Below are 23,352 nucleotides of genomic sequence, written 5' to 3'. Positions count from 1 at the left end.
TAGTTCAGGTAACATTGATTAACTTGGGGACAAATGGAGAAGTTAGTCAACAGAAAGCGTGTGTGTGTGTGTGTGTGTGTGTGTGTGTGTGTGTGTGTGTGCGCGTGCGCGGGTGTGTGGACTTTCTTACAGAGCAGTGACTCCTCCCTAGGGGGATGGGATGGTGACTCCTGACTTCCTCAGGGTGATAGGGAACTAATTAGAATATCGGTCCTTAGGATATGGATGCATTTGTTTGATCTTTTGTCTTGAGGCCTGGCCCACAGCAGGAGGTGTCTGTGGCCCCCACAGTTGCAAAGTATCTGGGCTTCTGCACTGGCTCCTTTTAGGACTCAGCCCTGTCTGACTGCCCATAATATTTCTAACTAACTCAGCTGCCTGCAACACTCTGATTTCTGTCCACAGACATGATTCTCCCCACAGTTGTAGAACACTACCTGGTCACCTCTCCCTGAATGTAGAACAATTGCTGTAGGGTTAGTTAAATCGAGTCTTATTTCCATATACGGATATGCACAGCACTGGCTATGGTATATCTTTCTCTCTTTAATTGGCTCTAAGCAATGCAAATAAGGCCAGCTGAAGTACTGATATGTAATCTTTGGGGCCATTCGAACAGTCTCCTGCTTCCTGGAATAGTGCTTCCTATAAAAGATGAGCCCAGGGGATGGCAGAGCCAGTCAGCTCCAGGAATGTCAACTGGATATGAGCCTTGAAATAAAGAAGCTATGAGTCCCTAAAGTTACATAATCCAGAACTGAAGCAACAGCCTCTGAAAACAATTCAGTTGCCACTTTAATTGCAGTGTGCAGATTGATCGTTCTGCATGTCACTCTCCCTGCCCGGCCAGCCAGCTCAGGTCACTCGCACAGTTCCTGCCACCCTCACTGTCACTCACCCTCGAGCCACCCTTTTCTTCACAAGATAGGAAATTCTGGGAGAGGCCTTGGATCGAGACCTTTGCACATCCTCACTTGAATCAGGCTTAGGCCTCCTTGGCTGCTCTTAACTTTGAACATGTCTTGGTGCCTTTCTTCTCACTGTGGGTTTTGTTGGAGGTGGTAGATTGGAATTAACTTGCCAGGATTCCAATAATGTCTCAATGGAATTACAAATATAAGTGTTTGGATTGTGAGGATCACTGGAAAAGGGATTACAATACTTGGGTTACCATACTCAGTATTAGGGTGATAATACACAGTGACCTGCGCTGCAGTTAATGTCACTCTCAGTTTCTTTGGCAGCATTGTATGTTCCCGGGCAATGATTGTATAATAGTATTTGTCACCTTTAAGTGTTTGTTAGTATGCTTTTTATTATAGCAGAGAAAAATGTATTCTTTGCTTAAAAGTGTTTTTCTCTACAACAATACAGCTCACAAGAATGTTCATTCTTAATTTTAAAATGCAGTGAGTGGTGGGATGCATGGTGGTTTCTGCATCTGAAATGCAGCCTTTGGACTCATTAGTTGGGATGCAGTGCTCCTGAGGTTGTGTTTGTGATAAGGAGCCATCCCGTCGGTTGGTGTTGTTGGATGGGGGTGTGGGCAGACAGCTGGCAGCTGTGTTCTGGTATGTGGTGTCATCTAGGGAAGTTAGTAACTTTTGCAGGCCTGAGGACAGGGCAGACGCTATGTCATGCTAGACCCACTCTTAAATCTCGTAATCTTCAGCTGGGAGGAGGCGGTGCAGGTTAGATGCCTGCTTGGCAGGGATGTTACAGTGTTTAGGAGGCATGCAACACTCCTTTGCAACAGTGTTTAGGAAAAGAGGGGTCTCTGTTATACTTTGCTTTGTTCTATTTAGATAATTGGATTATCTTGGGTGTAAACACAGGGTCAGAGATCACGCAGTTTCACAATCTTTGCTGCCCTGTGTGTTTAGATCTGGTCCTGTCTGGGGCCTGTCCACACCGACAGTCTGCAGCATTCAGGGACTTCCAAGCACCAGAAGGGCTGGAGCCAAGGGAAGCATGACCAGCGCCAGCCGGTGTTCCTGCAGACCCCTGCGGAGCCTGTCCTGGGCTTGCTTTGCTTTTCTTCCAGCATTGGGAGCAAGGCCTTTTCTCTCATGGGCTCGGGCTGGTGGCTCACTTTACTGAATGTAGGATATAATTATCCCCTTGTTTTAAACATACCTTCCTGGAAGAGTGAGCGATACCTAGCTGTCTTGTATTTTTCTCCAGCTTCATCAGTAAACTGATGTTGTTGGCGGTAAGCTCTGAGAGTGTGACCAGGTGGCAGTGTTCACACACTTCTGCATTTGGTGTAAGTGTGTTCTGCTCCTCCGTTGCCCACATTTTCATTGCCTGCGGGCACTGACTTCTAGTAGGGCTCAGCATTGAAATTTCCTGCCAGGCTTGGTGCTGCTTGGGATGAGCACTTGCTTAGCATAAGCAAAGCCCTGGGTTCCATCCCCAGCACCACCACAATGTCTTGTATGTGTGCCAAGAGTTTGTGGGGGGCAAAGAAGAATAATTACAGCTTGAGTACCCAAAGTAAGTATGAATTGCAGGGGACATGTCATTGTTTGGGAAATTTTATGCACTGAATTGAGGGCACTAGATTTTAATTTCTTATTGAAATCTATGGATGGCTATTTTTCCTTGTATCTTGTTTTTTGTTTAATTTGAGTTTTGATGTTAACTTCATGGGAAGTATGTTTCCAGAGAATTTCTAAACCCCGATAACTGCTTCTGTTCTCCTTAGATGTCTCCTCTGGCAGAAGCTGGGTGATGCCCGCCTGACTCTCGGATAACTGGTGCACAGGGCTGGTGCTGAGTCCTGGAGACGTGTTCCAGTAAGTGTGGCAGTGTCCACCTGGAACCCCAGAACTTGGGTGAAAGCAGCTGGAGCTCAGCCTGAGCAACCCATGGAGACCTTATTTCAAAATAAAAAATGCTGGAGACGGACCTCAGTGTTCAGGTTCTGGGTTTGGGTCCTCATTCCAGAAAAGCAAGGTCAGAAGGGCATGCAGAGCACTCATGCTGTCTCCACTGCCCTGCTGAAGCCCCTGGACCCTCCCTCCATGGCCCCACTCCTTCTGGAGAGCCATGAGGGCTTCCACAGCTTTGTTTTACATGATGTCTGTTGAAAAGATTTTGTTATGGTTTGTGTCTGGATGTCCCCCCAAAGTTTCATGCAGTCATGGGGGATGGGTTTTTGGAGGCAGCTGAATCGAGTGTGTGACTGATTCATAGTGCAATGCTGGGATTAAGAGTGGGTCATTGTTGGGTCAGCCCACTGATTGGCCTGGTGTCACCCTAATCCTGATAGAATGGGCAAAGTAAAAGGGGCAGAACGAGGCTTGTTTCTCACTGTTGCTTCTCTTGCTTTGGATGTCTCCCACCTCCATGAAGTTGCCCCTCTGTCATGTGCCACCGGGCCTTGAAGCCAGCCAGTTGTGGGCTGAAACCTCCACACACTGTGAGCAAAATAAACCTTTCCCTTTTTAACTTCTGCCCCAGCAATGAGAGGAAAGTAACTGGAGACAGACTGTCTTGTCTCAAGATGAATGTGTTGACCCAAATCACTGGCTGGGATCCATAGCTCTCCTCTGGCTTGGCACATTGCCTGTTCTGCTGTTGGCTGAAGGTTAGTGATATCTGGGACTCACTAAGCTGAAGACCTGGGTGTGTGCTGGGCAGATCTGCTGGCCTCTGGGTACAGCCTGAGAGACACCCTCCTCGTGGGCTTTTCATCTGCGTCCTGGTCCGTCTCTGTTAGACCTGCAATCGTGGGGTCACCTGAGCTCCAGAGGCTGAGGTCCAGTCCTGTGTCCTTCCTGATCTGGCCCCAGGAGACCTAACTGTGATGGGCAGAGCCCAGCATGGCAACTGGGCGGGGGTATGAAGCTCATGGCAGGGGCTGAGTGAGAGGCCATGGCCCAGGTGCCTGGCACTGGAGTTGGTGCTCCAAAGGGGTGATTGTCTCCATTTTGGGCAAGATGCCAGCACTGCATGTGTTTAAATAGATCCTGGGCTCTATATTTTATAAAAATCTGTGTATCCTTTTTGAAATTTTGTACACTATTTATTGGTAAAAGTAAAATTACCTGATTAAAAGCCTTTAATCAAGGATATTCATTTCTAAATATGATATCCATATTCTACAGGGGCTAATTTTGCAAAAACGATTTTACCACGGAATATTTCTAGACACAAGTAGGTATCTGATGTTTCACTCTTAATTGACATAATAGTATGATTATTATTATCAAGTAGTAACATTTATAGATATATCAACTTAAATTTCCCTAAATTTTATAATATTCTCTGTTGAAGAACTCATAACAACTGATAAAAAGAATCAAGAAAAATATGGCTTCACTCTAGAGGTTCTAAAATCTTGGATTTTTTGGCCTAGATTTTGCCATTAATTTTTATTCTCAAATTTTGTTTTTCCAGATTAAATTCGGCATTAGTTCAGCCTCTCTACAACCTTTATGAACATTCAAAAACGTATCTCTGTTAACATTTTTAGCATTTATTGCCTTTTTTATGACATTACTCATATAGTAGTGGCATCTAGTGTTAAAATGTGTTGTCACGTTAATAATCTTATGTGTGTTTGTCTGTCTTACTTTTCTCTTGTTGCTGTGAAGAATACCCGACACCCAAAGTTAACGGGGGAGAATTTTATTTAGCTCACCGTTTGTAGAGGTTTCAGTCCATCATTAGCTGGCTCCAAGGCAGTGTAAGATGGCAGGTGGGTGTTGCAGAGGAGAAACAGCTCCTGGCAGGCAGGAGGCAGCAAAGCAAGAGGGATGAGCTGAGCTCTTTCTAGCCCTCGTATGTCATCCAGGCTGCTGAGAGCAGGCAGCACTCACACCTTTAATCCTGGCGCCCTTGATCCTAGCAGCACACCATGAATGGATTCCAGCACCACACACTCTAGATCCAGCCACCTCTGAGAAGCCCCACCTGTGACTGAGTGAGGCTTTGGGTGGATATCTAGACAAAGCCAGGTAGTGTTTTATGATGACATTTTATATTGAGATCTACAAGCTTGTGTAAAATTAGACACAGTGCCCTAAAATAGGCATTTCTTCTTTGGTGAAGTCCGCCTGACCTGATTGATTACTTTCCTTGAATTCTTGAGTGGTGATGGTCATGGTCGTGAGAAGTCCACCCCTATGTGGTCAAGCTCAGATTCTGAAGATGTGGATCTGGGTCAGGAGGTGTATGGTGGTTTCGACATGCAAGTTCCCTATTGGTTGGTCTTGGACATAGTTGTTTTTTTTTTTTTTTTCTACTTTCTGTACCTTTAAAGATACATCTCTTGAACTTGGGCTAAGGCAGAGATACATACTAGCAATTTTATGAGAGGCTTGATTAATGAAGTTAATGTGAAGTATTCACTTGGAAAAATCTGTTAAGCTCACAGCGTTATTTACCCAGCACATATAAACCAGGTGCCAACTCAGGTGCCAACAGCCCAGTGTTCAATCCCATTATCTTCAGCATTAGAAGTCTGCACCTTTGTCAGGAATGGATGCCTTCACTTAGAAGGAATTTTCAACTTTTTCTTGCTTGGCAAGGGCTAAGTCCAGAATAGGTGAATACGCTAAAAAGTGTCAAGAATATATTAGAAACAGATGTGCTCTGACACCTACACAGAACCTCTGTGAGGTACAGTGTGCGTAGCTGGATCAGAGTTAAAGCGTCAGGATCGTAACCAGGAGCAGGAAGAGGCAGAAGAGCAATGCGTATCGCTTACGCTGCATCTCCTGCTGTAAGTGAGGCGACTGGCATGGGTTTTCCTGTTTCTGCTTCATGGTTTTCTTGTCTTCTGCACCCATGTGCCCTTTGTCAAAGAGACCTGTGTGGGCTGGTGCGGGAATCACTGCCTACTTCCCATCTAGGAGTTTTCAGTGTCTGTGCAATATGGTGCGTCTTCAGAACTTGGGATGGGTCTCGACTAGAAGCGTGTTTTGCTTGGAAGGATGAGGCTGTGGACCTCAGCAGACTTCAGGGTCGGAAAAGTTGAAGCCTTCAGGGAGAGCAAATAAACATGGCCATCAAAGTAGGGAATTAAAATCTATTTATTCACCTGCACACTTGAATTAAATCTCACAGCGATGGGTGGAGCCACTTGAGTTACAAAATCTGGATAAAATAGTCACGTAACTGTCTGCTCTGCCTGTGCTAGAGCCAGAGATGACAGTGGCAGCTGCCAAGGGGATGGAGACCACGCTGCTGCCGAGCTGCTGCTTTCCAGCACACAGCTGTCCTGGGGGTCCTGGTGTGGGGGAGCAGGATAAACTGCAAAGCTGTCTCCAGGGACAGGGCAGGAAGCTGCAGGGTGCAAAAGTTGCTTGCGCCCCTCTCCTTCTGCATTAACTAAAGGACTGAAGAAGGTTGGAGGCCGTGGAGAGCATGCAGGGTGGGTGAATTCTTTAAGAGAATTCTTCCTGGTGGGACTGTAAAGATATCTGAGATAGGCATGTGGGAGAATCCCCTAATTCCTTTCCACTGTCTAAATCTACCAAAGTTCAAGTAAATACAGGATGCTTCTAATGGTTTTAAAGATACCTTTTGGAAAATAAATGTGGAGCACTCTCTGTTGACTCTGGCTTTATCCCTGTGGTCAAGATGAAAGTTGGCCTCTGATACATAAAAACAAAGCACAAGCCTTTAATTTGTGCCGATTCCTTGGTTCTATAATTCTGTTCCTCTGGACTTCTGACTACGGGTGTGATTTATGATGATAAAGAGCTCTTGGTTTACTCTTTGAACTGAGAATAAGTCGTAAGTCTAGCTTGGGCCTTAGTTTGTGAGGATGAGGGACAGAGGCTTCTGCTTTGTTTGTAAACCTCTCACATTCCCTCTGCACTTCAAAGCCAGCTTGGTCTCTGCATAGTCTTGGTAGAGATGCTTCAGATCCTTAATTAAATTCTGGAGCAGGAGGTGGGCAGCAGAGCCCTGGGACCCTCTGTACTGCAGGGCCTCCTTGGAGTGGCTCCTGCTCCAGCTTTCATCTGCAGTCGGCACTGGGCACTCGGGTCATGTGTGAGGGACGTCCCTTTTCCATGACAGTCACACACTGCTTCTCTGAGTGCTGCGCAGCAGTGGCTTTGGGCGTTGGCTGGAGGGTGCTCTTGGCCAGGCTGAGCACACAGAGCTGACCTCCGTGCTGCTCCATCCCAGACTCCGAGCCTTCCATTCTTCTTCCCAACCTGCTGTTCACATCCGAGCTCCCCCATGCTCACCTTTTCTTGCACAGAGAGGTCGGACTATGCCACAGGTCTCTGGAAGCCACTCACAGTCTGCTTGGGACCCCAGAGCAATACCAGAATAAAGCTCTCTGGGAGCTGCTAGGGAAGCTTTAGGAGTCACCATTAATCAGAAAAGTGTGACAAATGCTGCAGGGCATAAAAACAGAGAGAAGGTGACAGGTAATAAAATGCAGTGAGCTGGGCTCTCACCATCCCAGTGAGAAATCAGGGGCTGAGGCCCAGTCTGAGAAGATTCCAGGGCCGCCTCTGGGAGATGACAGAGACACAGGGGCAAGAAGAGGAGCTTTTTTCACAACTGATGACCCTGGAGTTGTAAGACTCAGACACTGAGAAGGAGAAAACTATGGTCTTCAAGAAGAAGCAGTCGAACTGACACTTGGCAGACAGAATAGAGATGCAGGGCTGGTCTTAGCTGTGCAAAGATGATTCTGACTCAGTGGGAACTGACCCGGAGGTGACATATGCATTCTGGGCAGTCCCAGGATCCTTCTCGAAGTGGCGGCCAGGTAAACGTCACTGGGTTCTGGGCTACTCAGTCCTCCTTCTGGAGATGGATTCCTGGTTCTCTCCAACAAAGAACTGAATGAAATGAGCAGAGCAGTGGCAAAATCTATTGGCAAAACAAAAATTAAGAGTGAGAGAAAAACTAGCTCTGAGAGTGATTTTAGGCCAAATAAAAGAGGAAAAAGCAAAATAAAAGAACACCTGGGGAAAGCAGGGCAGGCCATCGTGAGGACGGCCACGATCACGAGCCCTTCTTGGCAGCTGCGTCCTTTATGCTGTCCAAACCTCAAGGAAACTTGAGAGAACTTCCTCACGTCCGATCCAGAGAGGTGGTGCTAAGGTCCCAGGACTCAGGCTCAGATCCTGAGTCCTCAGATCCTCAGGTCCTGGGTCAGATCTCACCCTGCCTGTGCATGGGATCCTGTAATTAATAGGTCACACCCACCTCTCCAGCCTGCTTTGCCTTGCCCTGATCTCCATCAGTCTCATCCACTATGTCTCTGTGGAGGTAAAGGAACGTGCAGAAAGCTGTTCCTTAGACCCCGAGCTCACCTTAACCTCACATGCCAACGTCTTAATCCGCACCGACACAGAAATGATCAGGAGACAGAGGCAGAGGCCGGAGTGGTGCTGCCACTCCCCTGGCTGTGGCCACCCCAGCCTGCAGGATGAAGACAGGGCCTCCTCTGGGCCTTCAGAGAAGTGGCCCTGCCAACACTTCTGCTCCAGGCTGCAGGACACCAGCATAAAACAGTCAGCACCTGCTGATGAAGCCACCAGCTGTGGCGGTTTGATGTAGCGGCACATGAAAGCCAGTGTGAGTCTCGAAACTCTGCTGTGCGCCTTTTCAGTCAGTTCTCAGCTCCCGAAGGCAGGGAGTGGCCTCACTTCTGTTCCCATGGATCATCTTGACCTGTCCTTGGCCCTGAGGTGATGGCGAGCCTTTTACAGCTGTCACGGAGAGTCAGCCCACTGTGACACTCGAGCATGGGTTCCCCACGCTGAGGCAGTGTTCAGACTCTTTTAGTCAACGTGACATATGTGTATCTCATTCATGTTGTGCAGCTGCATTTTGATCCTTTTTATCGAGTTAAATTCATAGCACAAATATCCAACTTCCGACCCATTCATAGACGTTTAGGTTTTTTTTCCTGCCCACATTTTTACATTTATTGCACCTGTCTGTAGCTGTCCTTGGTGTAGAAGTTCTGTGACCTGTTACTGCTCTTGTAGTCATTACCTTACAGTCCTAGTGAGTATGTGTTACTTAGAAATTCAATTTCTACTGGCCTTCCTTTTAATAATAGAGAAACTCTGAATGCCTTAGTTCTGGCTTGTCCTTACATCTTCCATGTTATTGCAGTCAGATTTAAATATTTATTTTCAAACTTTCAAAGTTAATCACTGTTTTACAATCCACACTGTCACAGCTGTGCCAGCACTGTTCCCCGCCGACCCTTCCTCTGGCACTGTTTGATTATTTTCTCTGGTCCACAAGGTGTTAGTACTTTTGGTGGATGCTTGTGTGTGTTGGAAGGGAGGAGTTTGGGAGAAAATGCATGCCTCGTTTTTATATTTGTTTATTTTATTTATTTTAAAGGGAATAAAGTAGAACAGTAAAACAAAACAGAAGTGATAGGACAGTAGGAAATCCACAGATGCCATCTTCCAAACAATTGCCCATACCGCTGGCCCGAGACCTGTAAAGCCGATCAAATGGCAAAATGACGAGGTGCAGTTATTAGCATCCCAGCCTGTGTTGTATCCAGTTGCTCTCGGGTGGAGCGGGGAGCATAGGAGGCGGAGACAGCTGGCTTGCTGTTTTTCCCAGTGGCCGCCTTCCCCTGGTTTTTATTTTAAATGAAAATATTTTGGCCCCATTCTTAAACTTAAAATGAAGATACTCATGGAGTTTTGGGTTGACAATTGTTTTCCTCCTCATTGTGAATACAGTATCCCTCTAACACAGTTCTGATTAGACACCGGTGCCAGTCACGTCCGTGTTCCCGGTAGGTAATCTGCTATTCTTCCATGGCTTGGAGCTCTTTTTAGTATAAATGTGCTGTGTTCTGCGTAAAAAGACCTCTGTCTGCGCAGTCCGCCCAGGGCCAGCAGTTTCCCATCGAAGGCTGCGTGGTTTTGCTTCTGGAAAGTGCTGGGCTGCAGCCCTCGGTGTGCGTGCTCAGATCCCGAGTCTCTCCTGCGAGGTGTGTGGTGACCGTGTCCTGGCGCTTTCGTTTTGTCCCACATGCTTCCTTTTTATCTTGCTTTGAAGCTGAAGTTCTTTACACACGTTTCTTGGTTGCGTCACTTTCTCCTACTTTACCGTTGAATTTGTCTGTAGAGTTTTCTCACTTTGGAGTGCTTCACTTTAATTTGCACACCAACTCTTCCCGCGTGGTCTGAGTCCGTCTTCTGCTTGTCACGTGTGCCACGGATGCCCAGTGGAGGCACTCTGGGCAGTCCCGTCACTTTCCCGAACTGGGCAGGCGCCTGTGGAAGTCTGCCTGTCATGTGACCTGTGCATGTGATGACCGTGTGGTTTTCCTTGGAAGTCCCGCGTCTCGGGGTCACAGCAGCGAGGTCTTGCGTGTTGTTTTCTTTGTAGGTTTTCCTGAATTTGGGCAAGATTGATGTTCACAGCAGCAGCTTGGACTTGGCTCTCAGGCCCTGGTCTTCTCTCTCCTTGGCTCATTCTCCAGTGTCCCAACCTGGTCGCAGTATTTTTCTCTGGGTGTTGGGGTGGGTCTTCTCTTTGTCACTTTCATATCACTTTCGAAACACTCGGGGTTCCTGGTTTTCAGAGCTTTGGTCCACAGTCAGCCAGCCGCAAAGGAGGATGGGCATGGCGGGAGGGCAGGGGCAGCTGCTCACTGGGGGAGCCAGCGGGAGATGTACCAGCCTGGGTCCTGTTCCAGCGACTGCCTCTGTGGACCAGGTCCTACCTCCCAAAAGCACATTCAGCTTGGGCTCCTCAGTACAGTAATCTACGAAGAGTGTGGGGCCCCAATAAGAGAACCCCTGATTCTGAGCGCGGGGGTGTTTCCAGGGATATTCTAGACCTGAACCATAATGGAGTTGTAGTGTGGCTGTGGACAAAGAGCTCTCAACACCAGTCTAACAAGAGGAGTGCGTGTCAGCTCTTCACAGCACGCATCCGCCCTGGAGTCAGGCTCCTGCTGGCAGGTCGGCATCCGCCTGCTCTAACAGTCCTGGAGCCGTTCTGCTCCAGCCTCTGGTCTCAGTGCCTCGGAGTTTCTGCTTTGTTTCTAATCAGGTTGTGCAGTGAGCTCCCTGCCACCTTCCCCTCCACCCCCGCCCTGCAGTGGGGAGAGCCTTGCTTAGTATTTCTGTGTGAGGAGAGCGGATGGACAAGTGACATTTGTCCCTTCCCCATGGCATGCTGACGGAGGTCTGATCACACTTGCATCTACTTGCATCTGAACATGCTCTTTGTCTTTGGTCTCTTTCAGCCAGCTACCTGTCAAGCCCCGCTTGCAAGGGCTGCTTGTCGTGCTCCAAGGACAACGGATGCAGCCGTTGCCAGCAGAAGCTGTTCTTCTTCCTGCGGCGGGAGGGCATGCGCCAGCACGGGGAGTGCCTGCACGCCTGCCCGGCGGGCTACTACGGGCACCGTGCTCCTGACATGAACAGATGTGCACGTGAGCACGTCCTGCTGCGGTGGGGGCGGGCTGGGCTGGGGCCACGCTGGGCTGGGACCACATCGAGGTGGGACGGACGGGGCTGGAGGCAGCCCAAGCCCCCTGGCAAACAGGAGTGGGGGCGGAGTGTCTCACAGGTGCATGCTGTCTGCATTTCCATGTTGATCAGGTGTTTTCACTCAACAAATGCTCTCTTCACAAAAACCAGCCAAGCCCCACATATCGCAAAAAGTCTGCCCCTTTCGGGGACACACCTTTTGGTCAGCCACAGTCACCCCAGTCCTTTCTCATGCAGCTGAGTTTATAATACCTGCTGCGGTCTCACCTGCAGCTAAATACATGCACTTCAGTTTTCTTTAAAGCACCACTGCTGCTAAAACATGACTAGAATTTTTAGTTTGTTTCAAAGTATCTGAGTTCTAAGCTTAACAACAACAACAACAAAATGTCATCAAGGAGCGACTGTCTGTTCCCTGTTCCTCTTCTAACCCAAAAGCATTCAGAGCGGTTACTTTCTGAGGCCTGGAGATTAGCACTGCTGAATCCATGGGTCTTCCGTCCCTCTCTTGGTGTCTCCTGTGAGCACAGGGGTGGGGGTGGAGAGGGCTAGGGGTGCGCTGCTGGGGGCTGACAGGGCGGGACGTGAGGCGAGGTGTGTGGGGGGTGCCGGGCAGCGGGAGGGACCCAGCCACCGTGAGGGCTAGAATCCTGTTCTGTGGCAGGTTCGGGGGTAACAGGCCCCGAAGGCTTTTGAATCCACAGGGCTTAGTAGCCAATTGCGCAGCGGGAAGAGGGAGAACTGAATTTCAGTCTAAGGTTTTCAAGAGGAGTCCATGTGGTGCGGGGGGTTTTGTCAGTTGCAGAGACAGAAAGATGTAGGCCCAGAGGGAATTTTGACTTATGCTCATTTCAGGGAATTGCTTGGAGTACTTGTGGAGGGGTACAACCCCCAAAACAGTGTCAGTGGATTAGTTAGCTTGTATGTGTGTGTGGTACTGGGGATTGAATTCACGACTGCATGCTCACCCGGAAGGTGCTTATGCCACTGAGCTAAATCCCCAGCTAGGTTAGTTAGCTTTCCAGAGATGTGCTTTGCTCTTCAGGTGTCCGATCTGGGCTCCCCAATACCTTGTCCCTCATCTGTAGGAGGGAGGTCCGCTTTGAACAGTTTCCTATTCACACTCTGCAGACCACACGATGAGGTTTGAACTGCCAATCACCAGGCACTTTCCAGTCCTGACTCTCAGTGCCTGGGAGGTGGTTTAGGGGTGTAGGTGGAGGCGGCAGCTGGGTAACATGGCGGGCAGGACTGAGGGTTCCCACCCTGGGCTCTTCCACCCACTGTCTGCTACAATACCCCTGCAGGTGGGCATGGGAGGTCTCCCCAGTGCTAACTCCAGGGCAGAGGCTGGCAGGGACCCACAGGCAGTGCCCTCTGAGCTGATCCTCTTCTCAGAAAGGCACAGTGACTATGAACTGGCTTTGGAAATCGCATATGTGTGGGCATGGCCTCTAAGTGAGGCCCGGCGGACGCCGGAATTTACCGACCTGGAGGAAATCGTTTTTTCCCTTGGCTGAGCAGGAAGTGCTTATTAGCAAGACTCCTGAGATGCAGTAGGTGTGGGGAATTGCTCATTCTTAGTCTAGATGAAGTCACAGAGTTGCTGTAGTATTTTTTCTTTTCATAGATTTGTTACAATCCCTCATACCAGTATCCTATTTAGAGAATGAAGAAAGGCAATCACAGACGTAGAATCTAAAATAATACCCAGTTTTTGTTAAAAGATTACATCTTGAGCCATGGTAGTTCGGAAAACCTTGTAAATGAAACTGGCTTATCTGTGTCCTAATCAATGCAGTGAGGCTCCAGCGAGGGGCAGGTGAGCGGCCCGGGGAGGACGCCCAGCACATACACAGATGGATGCCATGGTGCCGGGGGCCTGACGCTGGGCTGAATAATGGGTCACTCGTCTCTTCTGTCTCTCACTCATCCCCAAACTCATTTACATGAAAGCTTTTTAAAAAAATTGTTATGCACTCTCCTGATAGAAAGCTCAGAAGACAGAATAAACTTTAATGAAAGACAAATGCAAACACACCTCCAAAGCAACACACGTTGGGTTCCATTCTTGACGTTTCCTTTCTGCAGTGTGCATGGCTTTCCCCGCTTAGCATTGTTGTTTTGTCTCTGTGAGTTAGGGACGTGTTTTCACGCCTTCTGCTGCTGTTTTGTGTGCCCCCCTCTGAGGGCAGGCTGTGGCGTACTGGCTGATCACCTGCTGAAACTCCAGCTAGCAGAGGTTCTTTGGGAAACAGCCTTCCAAATGAATGCCTGCTCTTCTTATGCACACACATTTTTACACACTTCTCTGATTAATTTTAGAAGATGAACTTTTAGACATCGAACATACTCCAAACACTTTTGAGAAGTCTCACCAGAGATCTAATCTGTCTCTTCAGCCTCGAGTTTTCCTGTGCAGCAGTGTGAAGACTCATGCTGTGCTTTCATGGGCTTTGCTTTGTTATGAATGCAGCTGAATGCTCATTTCTTGCGTGAGCGTTCACACTGTAGGTTGTTTAGTAGAGGTTCCCTCTCTGTTTTCTATTTTAAAAACTATCTTGTTATTAATTTAACTGAAAACACCTATAGGTGAATGGTGGCACAGACTTCGAAGTTTACTGATGGGGAATTTAGGATCGACCACCAAGGCCGAGGAAGAGGGGCCTTGCCCGCCCGGCCTCCACGCTGCTGCTTTTCTGTCAGCACAGCCGCTGCCCAGCCTTGTCACCCACATGAGGGAGGCACAGCTTGGAAACGCCTGCTGCCTACGGCTAAGACCCTGTGCAAGTCCAGCATCTGACTGGGACCGTCACAGACACGGAGAGCAGGAAAGCACCATAGCTGGGCCTCACGATGTGGTGTTGCATGAGAGAAGCTGCACCGGGCGCACATACATGCCAGGCGAAGCCTCCTGTTGCACTAGGAGGCAGGGCCATAGCTCTCCCCAACATGCGGCAGGACCCCTCCTGCGTGCTGGCTCCAGCCTGGCACCTGGAGATGCAGCAGCCGTCCTTTCTGCCATGGTGGACATCTCAGATGGTGCGATTTTGCCACTTGGGGAACACATGTGGTGTCTGGAGACTTTTTCAGTTACAAGGGGCTGTGGGCATTGCTGAGTATCCCGAAGGGTGCAGGAGAGGGGCCTAGCTGCTGCGTGCGGAGTCACACAGTGGACAGTGTCTCTGGCTCTGAGTGGAGGTGCTCCAGCCTGGTGGGCGACAGGGACCACCCAGAGATGGGTGTGGGCCTGAGCTCTGCTGCTGGTGCAGCTTCTGCTCTGGGTCCCTCTCGGTCTTTTGTGCTTTTGCTCACTGAGATTTTAAACGAGTGTGCAAAGTGGGTTATGTATTTCTGTTTCCGGTGTGGAGACACCTAAACTGGGTAAATCTGCTTTCCAAAATCGGGATGGATCATAGCAGTGAAGGGGCTGACAGTCATGAAGCTCGGGGTGTTCAGGCTGTTAGCAGGCATGAGCCCTGAGGCAGGCAGAGGGGGAAAGTCCAGCAAGCCCGAGCACCACCCACTGCTCCGTAAGACGCAGCTGACTGGGTTTGATTTTAAATGCAACCAGCAGTGAGACTGGCTGGACAGGCAGAGGCAGGGGAGAGACAGATCTTACAGGATGAATCTGGGATGTTGGAAGAGCTCACCGGAAGGCAGTGATGGAGGATAAGAAGGCAGTGCCGGTGTTGGGGCTGTAGGAGTATTTGTAGGAGGGCAAGTGGGAGGAGTCAGGATGAGTTACAGCCAGATCAGCCTCTCCTTCCTCGGGGGACAAAGCGGCCAGGAGGCCTGAGCTGAGCTGACCCCACTCGTGCAGTTCCTCTCTTCCCGCTCTTCTCCTTCTCCTTCCCTTCCTTTCCCTGCCCTTCCCCTTCCTCAGCACTGGTTGGTTCACTAGCAGACTCCGTGTTTTGGTGTTTAGTCTCTGTCTGGCGGCAGTGGGATTTGTCCCCTCTGACCCAGACTTTCTGCTCTGTGAACGAGGGAAGGAAGCCCAGGGAGCAGATAGACAGACGGAGGGAGGAGGGCAGGGCTCGGTGATGGGGGAGTGGGTAGAAGCCAAGGCTGCAGGAGATGCCGCGGGGGCGTGGGGCAGGGACACAGGCCACACGAAGCACAGGCTTCCCGGAGTGGTCGGGCTGGTGCACTCGGGGCTCAGGCAGGAGGCACCCACAGGGATGGCATTCGGGGCCAGACCCTCGGGGAACTGGCAGCAGGAAGATCATGGCAGAGGGCACCGGTAGCTCTGAGGGAGCTGACACCCAAGGCAGTCACGGGGTGGGGGTGGGGGAGATTGAGCCTCTGGGGCAGCGGGACTAGAGGGTGCTGTGCAGCAGACAGTGGCTGTCCTGATCACTGGATCACTCCTGGGCGAGCCGAGGCTGGAGGCAAACCGAGAACCTTCACAGTGGGAAGACGACGCCGAGAGGCCGCCACTGCTGCGCACCCCCAGGCGGACCCTGAGGGGAGCATCGCCTGGAGCCTCAGGTCCTGCGCTGCTCCCCTACACGGCCTCTCCCAGCCTGGCTCCAGTGCCTGGAGGGGCTACGCGTGGCTCTGACGGTGGCCGTCCTGCACTTCCTGGCCCTGGAGGGCCGTGTGCAGGGCATGTGGTGGAGAGGCCATGCCCCTCTCCATGTGGCCTGTGAGTGAAGAGGACGCGTGAGCCAAAGTGGGAAGTAAGCGCTTCGCTGTGGGTGGAGAGTGGAAATCTACGACCACGTGAAGCAGCTTGCTTGTGAAAGCGTCCCACCATTGCATTAAAGCAGCAAAGCAACCTCTCTCCAAAGCGATGGGGATTCGCTCTTCCCTGTGTCCGTCGCTCCTGCAGCCTCCAGGCACTGTGCCGAGTGTTGCACAGGACTGGCAGGCAGCCAGGTGCCCGGCGCTGCCTCAGTGGGCTGGGCGGCACCAACAGCACCAGCTCCCGCGGGCATCCCGGCCTGGAGTGGGAGGCAGGGTCACGTCTGACGCTGTGAGCTGTGGCTGGTTTTCATTCAACTGCATCACTCCCCGCGGAAGCCTCCGAAGGTGCACACTCTCCTCTGGCTAGGAGCAGCTGGGAGATGGTTCCCTTGAGGAACACCCACTGCTGGTGCACACCTGAGGCTAAGCAGGAGGACCCCGAAAGTTTGAGGCCAGCCTGGGCTACACAGTGAGACCTTGTCTCCAAACCCAAGCAAGCAAACAGGAAAACCTGACCCCATAGTTTTCAACACTCTTTACCAAAGGCTTTACTTCGTTTTCGGCCTTAAAATGATACTAATGGGTGGAAGGTTAAACAAAAAGGTGGCCTGACCGGCTACTTACTCCAGGGCCCCATTTCTCAAGCCTTGCTCAGGTTTCTCATTGGCCCCAACAGTGTGGGAGGGCAGGACAGAGGCGCCAGGATGGAGCAGGCAGCAGAGTCCTGGGCAGCCCTGGGGCCACTCCTACTGTCCACCCCTACTGTCCACCCCGCCTGCCCTGCCTCGCTCCCTCCTTCTCTCTCCATCACTCGCATTGCGGATGATGTCACGTGTGCATCACTTGAGTGAGAAGTGAAGCCAATGTCTTTATGGCTCCTCCCTGTTTGACCATAAAAGTATACACTAGCCTCCATATTATCTCCTTGCCCACCTCCCCTCCCCTCCTTCCCCCTTCTCCCCTGCCCTCCCCTTCCTATCCCTTTCCTGGCATGGGTGGCCCAGACAGAGTATTTCGATGTTCAGATGGAATACAGTGCCACCAGCAGCTTATCTCACAAGCTTGAGTGCTGGGATTTCTCAAAATGAACCATTGCTTTAAGAATTAAAGCCTAAGTAAGTTGAGAGAAAAAATTCGACAGCATAGATATCTTTAGAGGTTGAATTAAAGGCTACTCTGAGATGTGAAATGGAACTCCATGGTAGGTGAGTTTCAAGGTAGAGTCCCTCATCCTACATAACCACCCGGGGGAATGCAGCCGAGCCTCTGCAAGACGTGGTGTCTGACACCCTGTGAGAGGCAGGTGCCCGGCCAGCGAGGGCCAGCACACTGTGCACACAGGGCATGTGGCTCTGACCCCTGGCCTCTGCCACAGGCACAGTGGTTGGCAGGTGCTTCCTGACCCCTCCCAGCTCAGAACAGATGCCTGCCATGAGGTGCAAATTATTGATAGTCACGTTTGAGAGACAGGACTGGGATATAAAGGGTTGTGTTGTAGGACCCCTTCACCGGGCAGTGGCTGTGTGTTTATGGGGTTTACCAACAGGTCATGTCTGGGTGACGTTACTGCTGTGCAGTGACCAGTGTGCCATGCACATGGACGCTCCGCGTCTTTCCGTGAGAAGGTCCTCCTTCCGCTTCCTGCCCTCTGCCGCCTTCATCTCCCGTTCTTCAGTCCCAGCTGGAGAATTGTCTGCTGATGCCAGCACAGTTCTCTGCAGAGAACTGCAGATCCTGTCCTTGAATCTCTGGTTGTTGAGTCTCTGGGGCTACAGGGGCCAGGCCGCGGCTGAGGCAGAGCGCTCTCTCGACGTCCAGGCTGCCAGCCCCGGGCCCTGGCCCATCTGCCCTGTCAGCACTGCCGGCTTCCTGCTCCACCTGCCACACAGCTTGGCAGAGGCCGGGTGCCGGAGCCTCCAGGCTGCCGCCTTTCTCCCCCAGGTGAGTATCCCAGAGCTTGCAGTGTGCTCTGCACAGCCAGATGCAGTGTGGAGGAGGCAGTTTGAGCTGCTTGGTGGTGGTTTTTTCAATCCGTTCCACGGGGGTTAGAGCAGCATGTTGGAAATGTGTGATCTGGGTAACATGAGACTTAAATCTTAGGGAAACTCTCAATGGTTGCGAGTTCCTGGAAGCAATGTCCCCTCAGAGGGCTGAAGCTGTCTGAGAAGCCTGGGAACATGTGAACCGTTTTATGCAGCTGTATAAAGGCTGCACACCTGGGATTCCCCGTGCGGGAAATCACTGGCAGTCCAGTGTGCTCTTGCCCTGGGGCAAGTGGTGCCTTTCACCACTTCTATGTTCCATGAGGGTGAGCACTGCTGAGCCCTTGCTTCAGGGGGCCCTGGCCACCTGCCAAGCTGCAGTTGGCATCTGCAGTGGGGCACAAGTGTCCGAGTGGCTGTGCCCTTGTGCCTGAGGGCCCTGCGAGAAAGGCTGTGCCGATGGGATGCACACCCTGGTGTCCACATGGTGATGAGAGTCCTGAGACTGTGGACGGATCCTGCTGCCTCCTGGGCTCTCTTCCCTCCCCGGTGATGGCCTGAATGCATGTGAGGGGTTTCCTCTGCTTTTGACTCAGGAGTTTGACATTGCTGGTTGTGTGGCTGATGATTTAAGATCCGAGTTAGGGAAGCTTCTTATCTCAGTCCTTAGCTGGAGGGTGGGATGGGGTGGGGCGGGGTGTGTGTTCAGGGGCCATGGTCCAGAGGAGGCCTCTGTGGGTGCCCTCCTGGGCCCCAAGGTCCGTACTCCCACTTCAGACCCCAGGTTCCAGCTGTTTGGATGCTGCCTGAGGGCTGCTGAGAGCTCCATCTGTGGACCAGACGTGGGGCCTGCCGGCCAGTCTGTCTCAGCACAGGGCCATGTGCTACCAGCTTCCAGGTCACTGCCGTCCACTGCCCTCAATTCCTTTTTACTAAGGTTCACTGGTGAGGACAGAGTCGTAGCACACGGGGTCCCCACCACAAAGCCTGGGAGCCAAGGAGCCCTGGCCACCACCGCCGCACCATGTTCTCTGCCCCTCACGTGCCCCGCTGACACCCTGGCCCCCACAGAGTGACCACCTGCTGCTTCATGACAACCCTCCTGGCCCGTTGTTTTAGGGCTCTGACCTAGGTTCTTGCAGCATGGCTGCTGCTTCAGTCTGGAGAGGTGTGTGGCGCACAAGCAGGTGTGTTGCACTGTGCGATCAGGAGCGGAGAGGGAGGCAGAGGTGGTTGTCGCTCCCACTCGCGGGCAGGCATGGCAGTGCCACTGCATCCACACGTGCTGGGGTTTGATGGTGGTGCAGAAGCCAGTGCTCTTCGTGTGCTATGAGTCCTCGGGTGGGGACACTGGACACAGCGAGCTCAGGCAGTGTCAGAACCATTCGACTGGATGACGGTGTGTGAGGCCTCAGCACCACGCATCCCTAGCCAGGTCAAGCTCTTCCCGCCCAGAGACAGCTCTGTCCCTGCCTTGGCCACCACCTCACCTGGACGCTGGTTTCCCTTACACCTGGTGCCAAGCACTGCACTGCTGAGCTCTGGCGCGAAGTCATGACTCGCTGTTGCTATGTCTCCTGCTCCTGAGCAGGAACCCAAACTGCGTCTCTACAGAAGAGGCCAGTGTTCTGTGGATCTTGGAGTGCCCTTGTTCACGCACCAGTGAAGTTTCCTAAGGGCTAGGTATCAATTGTTGGGTCCTGGAGGAGTTTATATGGGGTCAACTCGTTCGATGTGTAAGATTTAGAGATTTCCTCGAGTTAGGTGGGAAATCATTATTGTACTGGCAGGCCTGGTACAGCAAGAAATAGGATTTTCATAGTTTCCTCTAAACCCTGTACCTATTTGGATTTTTACTTATAGTGATGATGTTTTATATATAAGAAGTTAATGAAGGATATGAATGCTAATTTAGTTAAGGGTACGCGGGGAGTGGTGGTGCCTGTAGTTCCAGCACTCTGGAGGCTGAGGCAGGAGGATTGCTGCAAGTTTGAGGCCATCCTGGGAACTTTAGCAAGTTCAAGACCAGCTGGGTCCACACAGGAAGACCTGGTTCAAAAAACCAACCAAAGAAACAAACTAAGGGGAGAAGCAGAAGTGGTTAGGGGAAGCAGCTACAGGTGGAGGAGAGAGCCAGGCTGTGGGACTCACTGCCCAGGGCAGAAGTTTCTCAGGGGTCACGCAGGGCAGGCTGTGGTGGCCTGGACCCCAGAAGGCCTGGGCCACAGGGCTTGGAGAGCAGGGGGCTGAGGTGGGCCACGTGGGGCAGCCCAGGGTGCCCGCTCAGTGCAGGGTGACGGAGCTGGCTGGCAGGTTCGGAGGCCAGGACTTGGGTGAGAGCCACTCACCGTGCAGCCAGGATCTCCGCTCTTTCCCTCAGCTGGAACAAAGCAAGAGCACCCGAGCCTGGGGCGGGTGGACTCCGAGGTGGGCGCAGGCCTGGCGCGTGCTGCTGATGCAGACCTGGTGACAGGTGGGCCAGTGTGGCCTCTCTGGCTGCTGCCTGCCAGCGAGCCAAGGGTGCCTTTCACAGTGGCAGCACTGTGGCTTTGTGTGAGCTCTGCAGGGGCAAACACACCTTTCAGTAACCTTTGCTGGCAGGTTTTCCTTGTATAAATACACCACAGTGAGGAGAGAGCCTGGGAGTCAGAAACATAACATTTTCAACATTTCGAGTCTCTCCATCCTTCCCTAATTACGTTTTGTGAACTGCTTCACACACACACACACACACACACACACACACACACACACACCACACACACACACACACACACACACACACACGTGCACACATGCACACATGGATTCACTGTACGGTGCCGTGTCTGTCCTGCAATCTGGCTCTTTAGCTTCTCGCTGGCTTTTCACACCTTCGGGGTCCATCATGCATCTCATTTTAGTTCCTTGGACTTTGTAACAAATGCTTATGCAGGATTCCTGCCCAAGAAGGCCCTGGGGACTGTCGGGGGGTGAGTTACCCCAGAAATCCCAGCTCCAGCAGAGTGGGACAGGAAAGACAGGGAAGGGAGCTGAGGTGCCAGGGAAGGTCGCAGAGACCTTGCCCAGCAGCCCGAATGCCCGCTGCTGAGGCTTTGGCCGGAAAGCTTAGTGGCGCACTATGGTCCTGACGGCACAAGCTGATGTCCTAGAGGCTGAACTAGAGATGTGTGCTAGAAATCTACTCAGAGGAAAACCCAGGAGGCTGAGCGAGGCCCTCTTCTTCCACAGGTATAGAAACTACCACTGCCTGTAACATGCTGTCCACTGCAGTGGATTTTTAAAAGGCTTAAATTCTTCTGTTATTTTCTCAATTTTCAACATTTTATAAAATAATAACACTAAACAGTCATTTCCTATGTTGTTTACATTTTCTAGCCATTGTCTCTTTGCTTGTGAGAACTTTAGGTTTCAAAGGTTTTCAGAATCCTTAAAGCACCAAATTAGTGCCTGAGGTTTGTGGAGTGAATACATGTGAGTTTCCATGGCTCTTTACCGTCTGTGCATTGTTGTTGGTTACCTCATGTGAGCAGTGTGCTGTGGCCCGTGGATGCCTGACCCCACATCACCCGTACTGTCACCCCCCTCCTGCCCATTTGTGGAGCACTGTGAGCGGAATCCAGCAAGAATAAAGGTCTCCTGACTCTGCTTTCTCAAATGCGTTTTGCAATGGGAATGTGTGTGTTTCTGAAAGCCTTGTGTCCTTTCACTGTTGTTTCTCTCTGTGGACTACTTGTCAGGACCCAGCTTATGTTTCCTTAAGTATCACAAGTCCTGCCAGCAATTTTGTTAATTTCGTGATATTCTGTCTCTCTCTCTCTGTCTCTCTCTCTCCCTCTTTTCCTTCCTTCCTTCCTTCCTTCCTTCCTTCCTTCCTTCCTTCCTTCCTTCCTTCCTTGTAGTACTGGTGATTAAGCCCAAGGTCTTTGCACTGAGCCAATTCCCAGCTGTTTAATTATTTTTGTTTCAGGACAGGGCCTACATTGCTCATTTTTGCCCATGGAGGGCTGGAACTTGTACCTTCCTGCCTCAGCCTCCCAGAGCTGCAGGCTTATAAGTGTGCACCACCGTGCACCAGGACAACTCTGTTTTATACGGGAGGAAGCGGAGGGCGAGAGAGGCATGTGGCTCCCTGCAGCCGCAGAGCTGGTGTTTAAGTCCAGATCTGACCTTGGAACATGTCTCCTTGATGGAGGGTCCTAGCAGCTGCAGTTAGTGAGTTGTAGAGTAGACGGGGTTAGGGCGGGATGGTTTTGGGGGGAGCACTCCTAGTGCCGGGGCTTGCTTAGTTTCTTGCCTCTGGGCCTCATTTGTGGACAGGACTCTGCCCTCCTTGGGGGTCTGTGAGGATAGCACGAGAGGGCAAAGGTGGAGGCTTGTGCGGCTCCATGAGACGACCCCCACGACAAGTCACCCTGTGACGAAGTGGACACCATGAGGGCTGGTGCTGCAGGTGCCCAAGCGCTTGGACACACCTTCAGAATCGAAATGCTCCTCTCCTTCACCACCACCCCACCCCCGGATACGGGACCGCAGTGGCCCTGCTGCGTCTCCCTTGCAGGTCTTTGGGGGTCAGGGTCCCTTTCGCTGCTGGCAGCACTGTGACTGGTCGATGCTTTGTGGCCCTCCTGTGTTTGACTTGCTCTCGCTGCCAGCCTCCTTGCAGGGGTCTCGCTGGCAGGCCTGGAGCTTGGACTGGGCTCCTCGCTGTGTGCGGTGTGGGAGGAGGACCGTGGGCAGAAGGCATGGACAAAGGGAGACAGAGGTTTCTCTGTACCCCAGGGCACTGACCAGCTGACCAGAGCCTGCTGGAAATCTTGCGTGAGGAATCAGTACATTTCGTTGACTGAAACTTCCTTTTTTTCTCCTTAACATTGGTCTTAGGATGCAGAATAGAAAACTGTGACTCTTGCTTCAGCAAAGACTTTTGTACCAAGTGCAAGGTCGGCTTTTACCTGCACAGAGGCCGTTGCTTTGAAGAGTGTCCGGACGGCTTTGCGCCCTCGGATGACTCCATGGACTGTGTGGGTGAGTAGCTCCCCGTGGGTCTCACGCTGCAGCCTTCCCCTCTGCCGCTTGAAAATATGGAGGCTGGATGCACCCAAATCGGAAAGCAATGCTTTCTCTTGTTAGATACTGAGATTTATTTTGTTGCTTTTCTAATTCCTTAGGCATCAAGATGATGCATAATCTCATACAACGTCTTGGTTCAAAATTTG

At 51.4% G+C, this 23,352-nt stretch overlaps 1 protein-coding gene and 1 long non-coding RNA gene across 5 annotated transcripts in view; both read left to right on the top strand.

Moving 5' to 3' along the window:
- The window catches only part of LOC134477958 (uncharacterized), a 433,997-nt gene that overhangs the window by 207,086 nt on the left and 203,559 nt on the right, over positions 1–23,352 (top strand). The window lies entirely within an intron of this gene.
- Positions 1–23,352, top strand: part of Rspo2 (R-spondin 2) — a 214,711-nt gene that overhangs the window by 150,213 nt on the left and 41,146 nt on the right. For all 4 annotated transcript variants that reach the window (XM_003480000.4, XM_063257778.1, XM_063257777.1 and 1 more), the window contains exons 2-3: positions 11,213–11,401; positions 23,018–23,161. In XM_003480000.4, the coding sequence (XP_003480048.1) occupies positions 11,213–11,401; positions 23,018–23,161 (333 nt within the window). The remainder of the gene's footprint in view (positions 1–11,212; positions 11,402–23,017; positions 23,162–23,352) is intronic.

Source organism: Cavia porcellus, unplaced genomic scaffold (genome assembly GCF_034190915.1).
Source record: "Cavia porcellus strain 051 isolate PalLab524CR breed Dunkin Hartley unplaced genomic scaffold, mCavPor4.1 scaffold_10, whole genome shotgun sequence".
NCBI lineage: Eukaryota > Metazoa > Chordata > Mammalia > Rodentia > Caviidae > Cavia > Cavia porcellus.
This window is presented reverse-complemented; position numbering and strand designations above follow the sequence as displayed.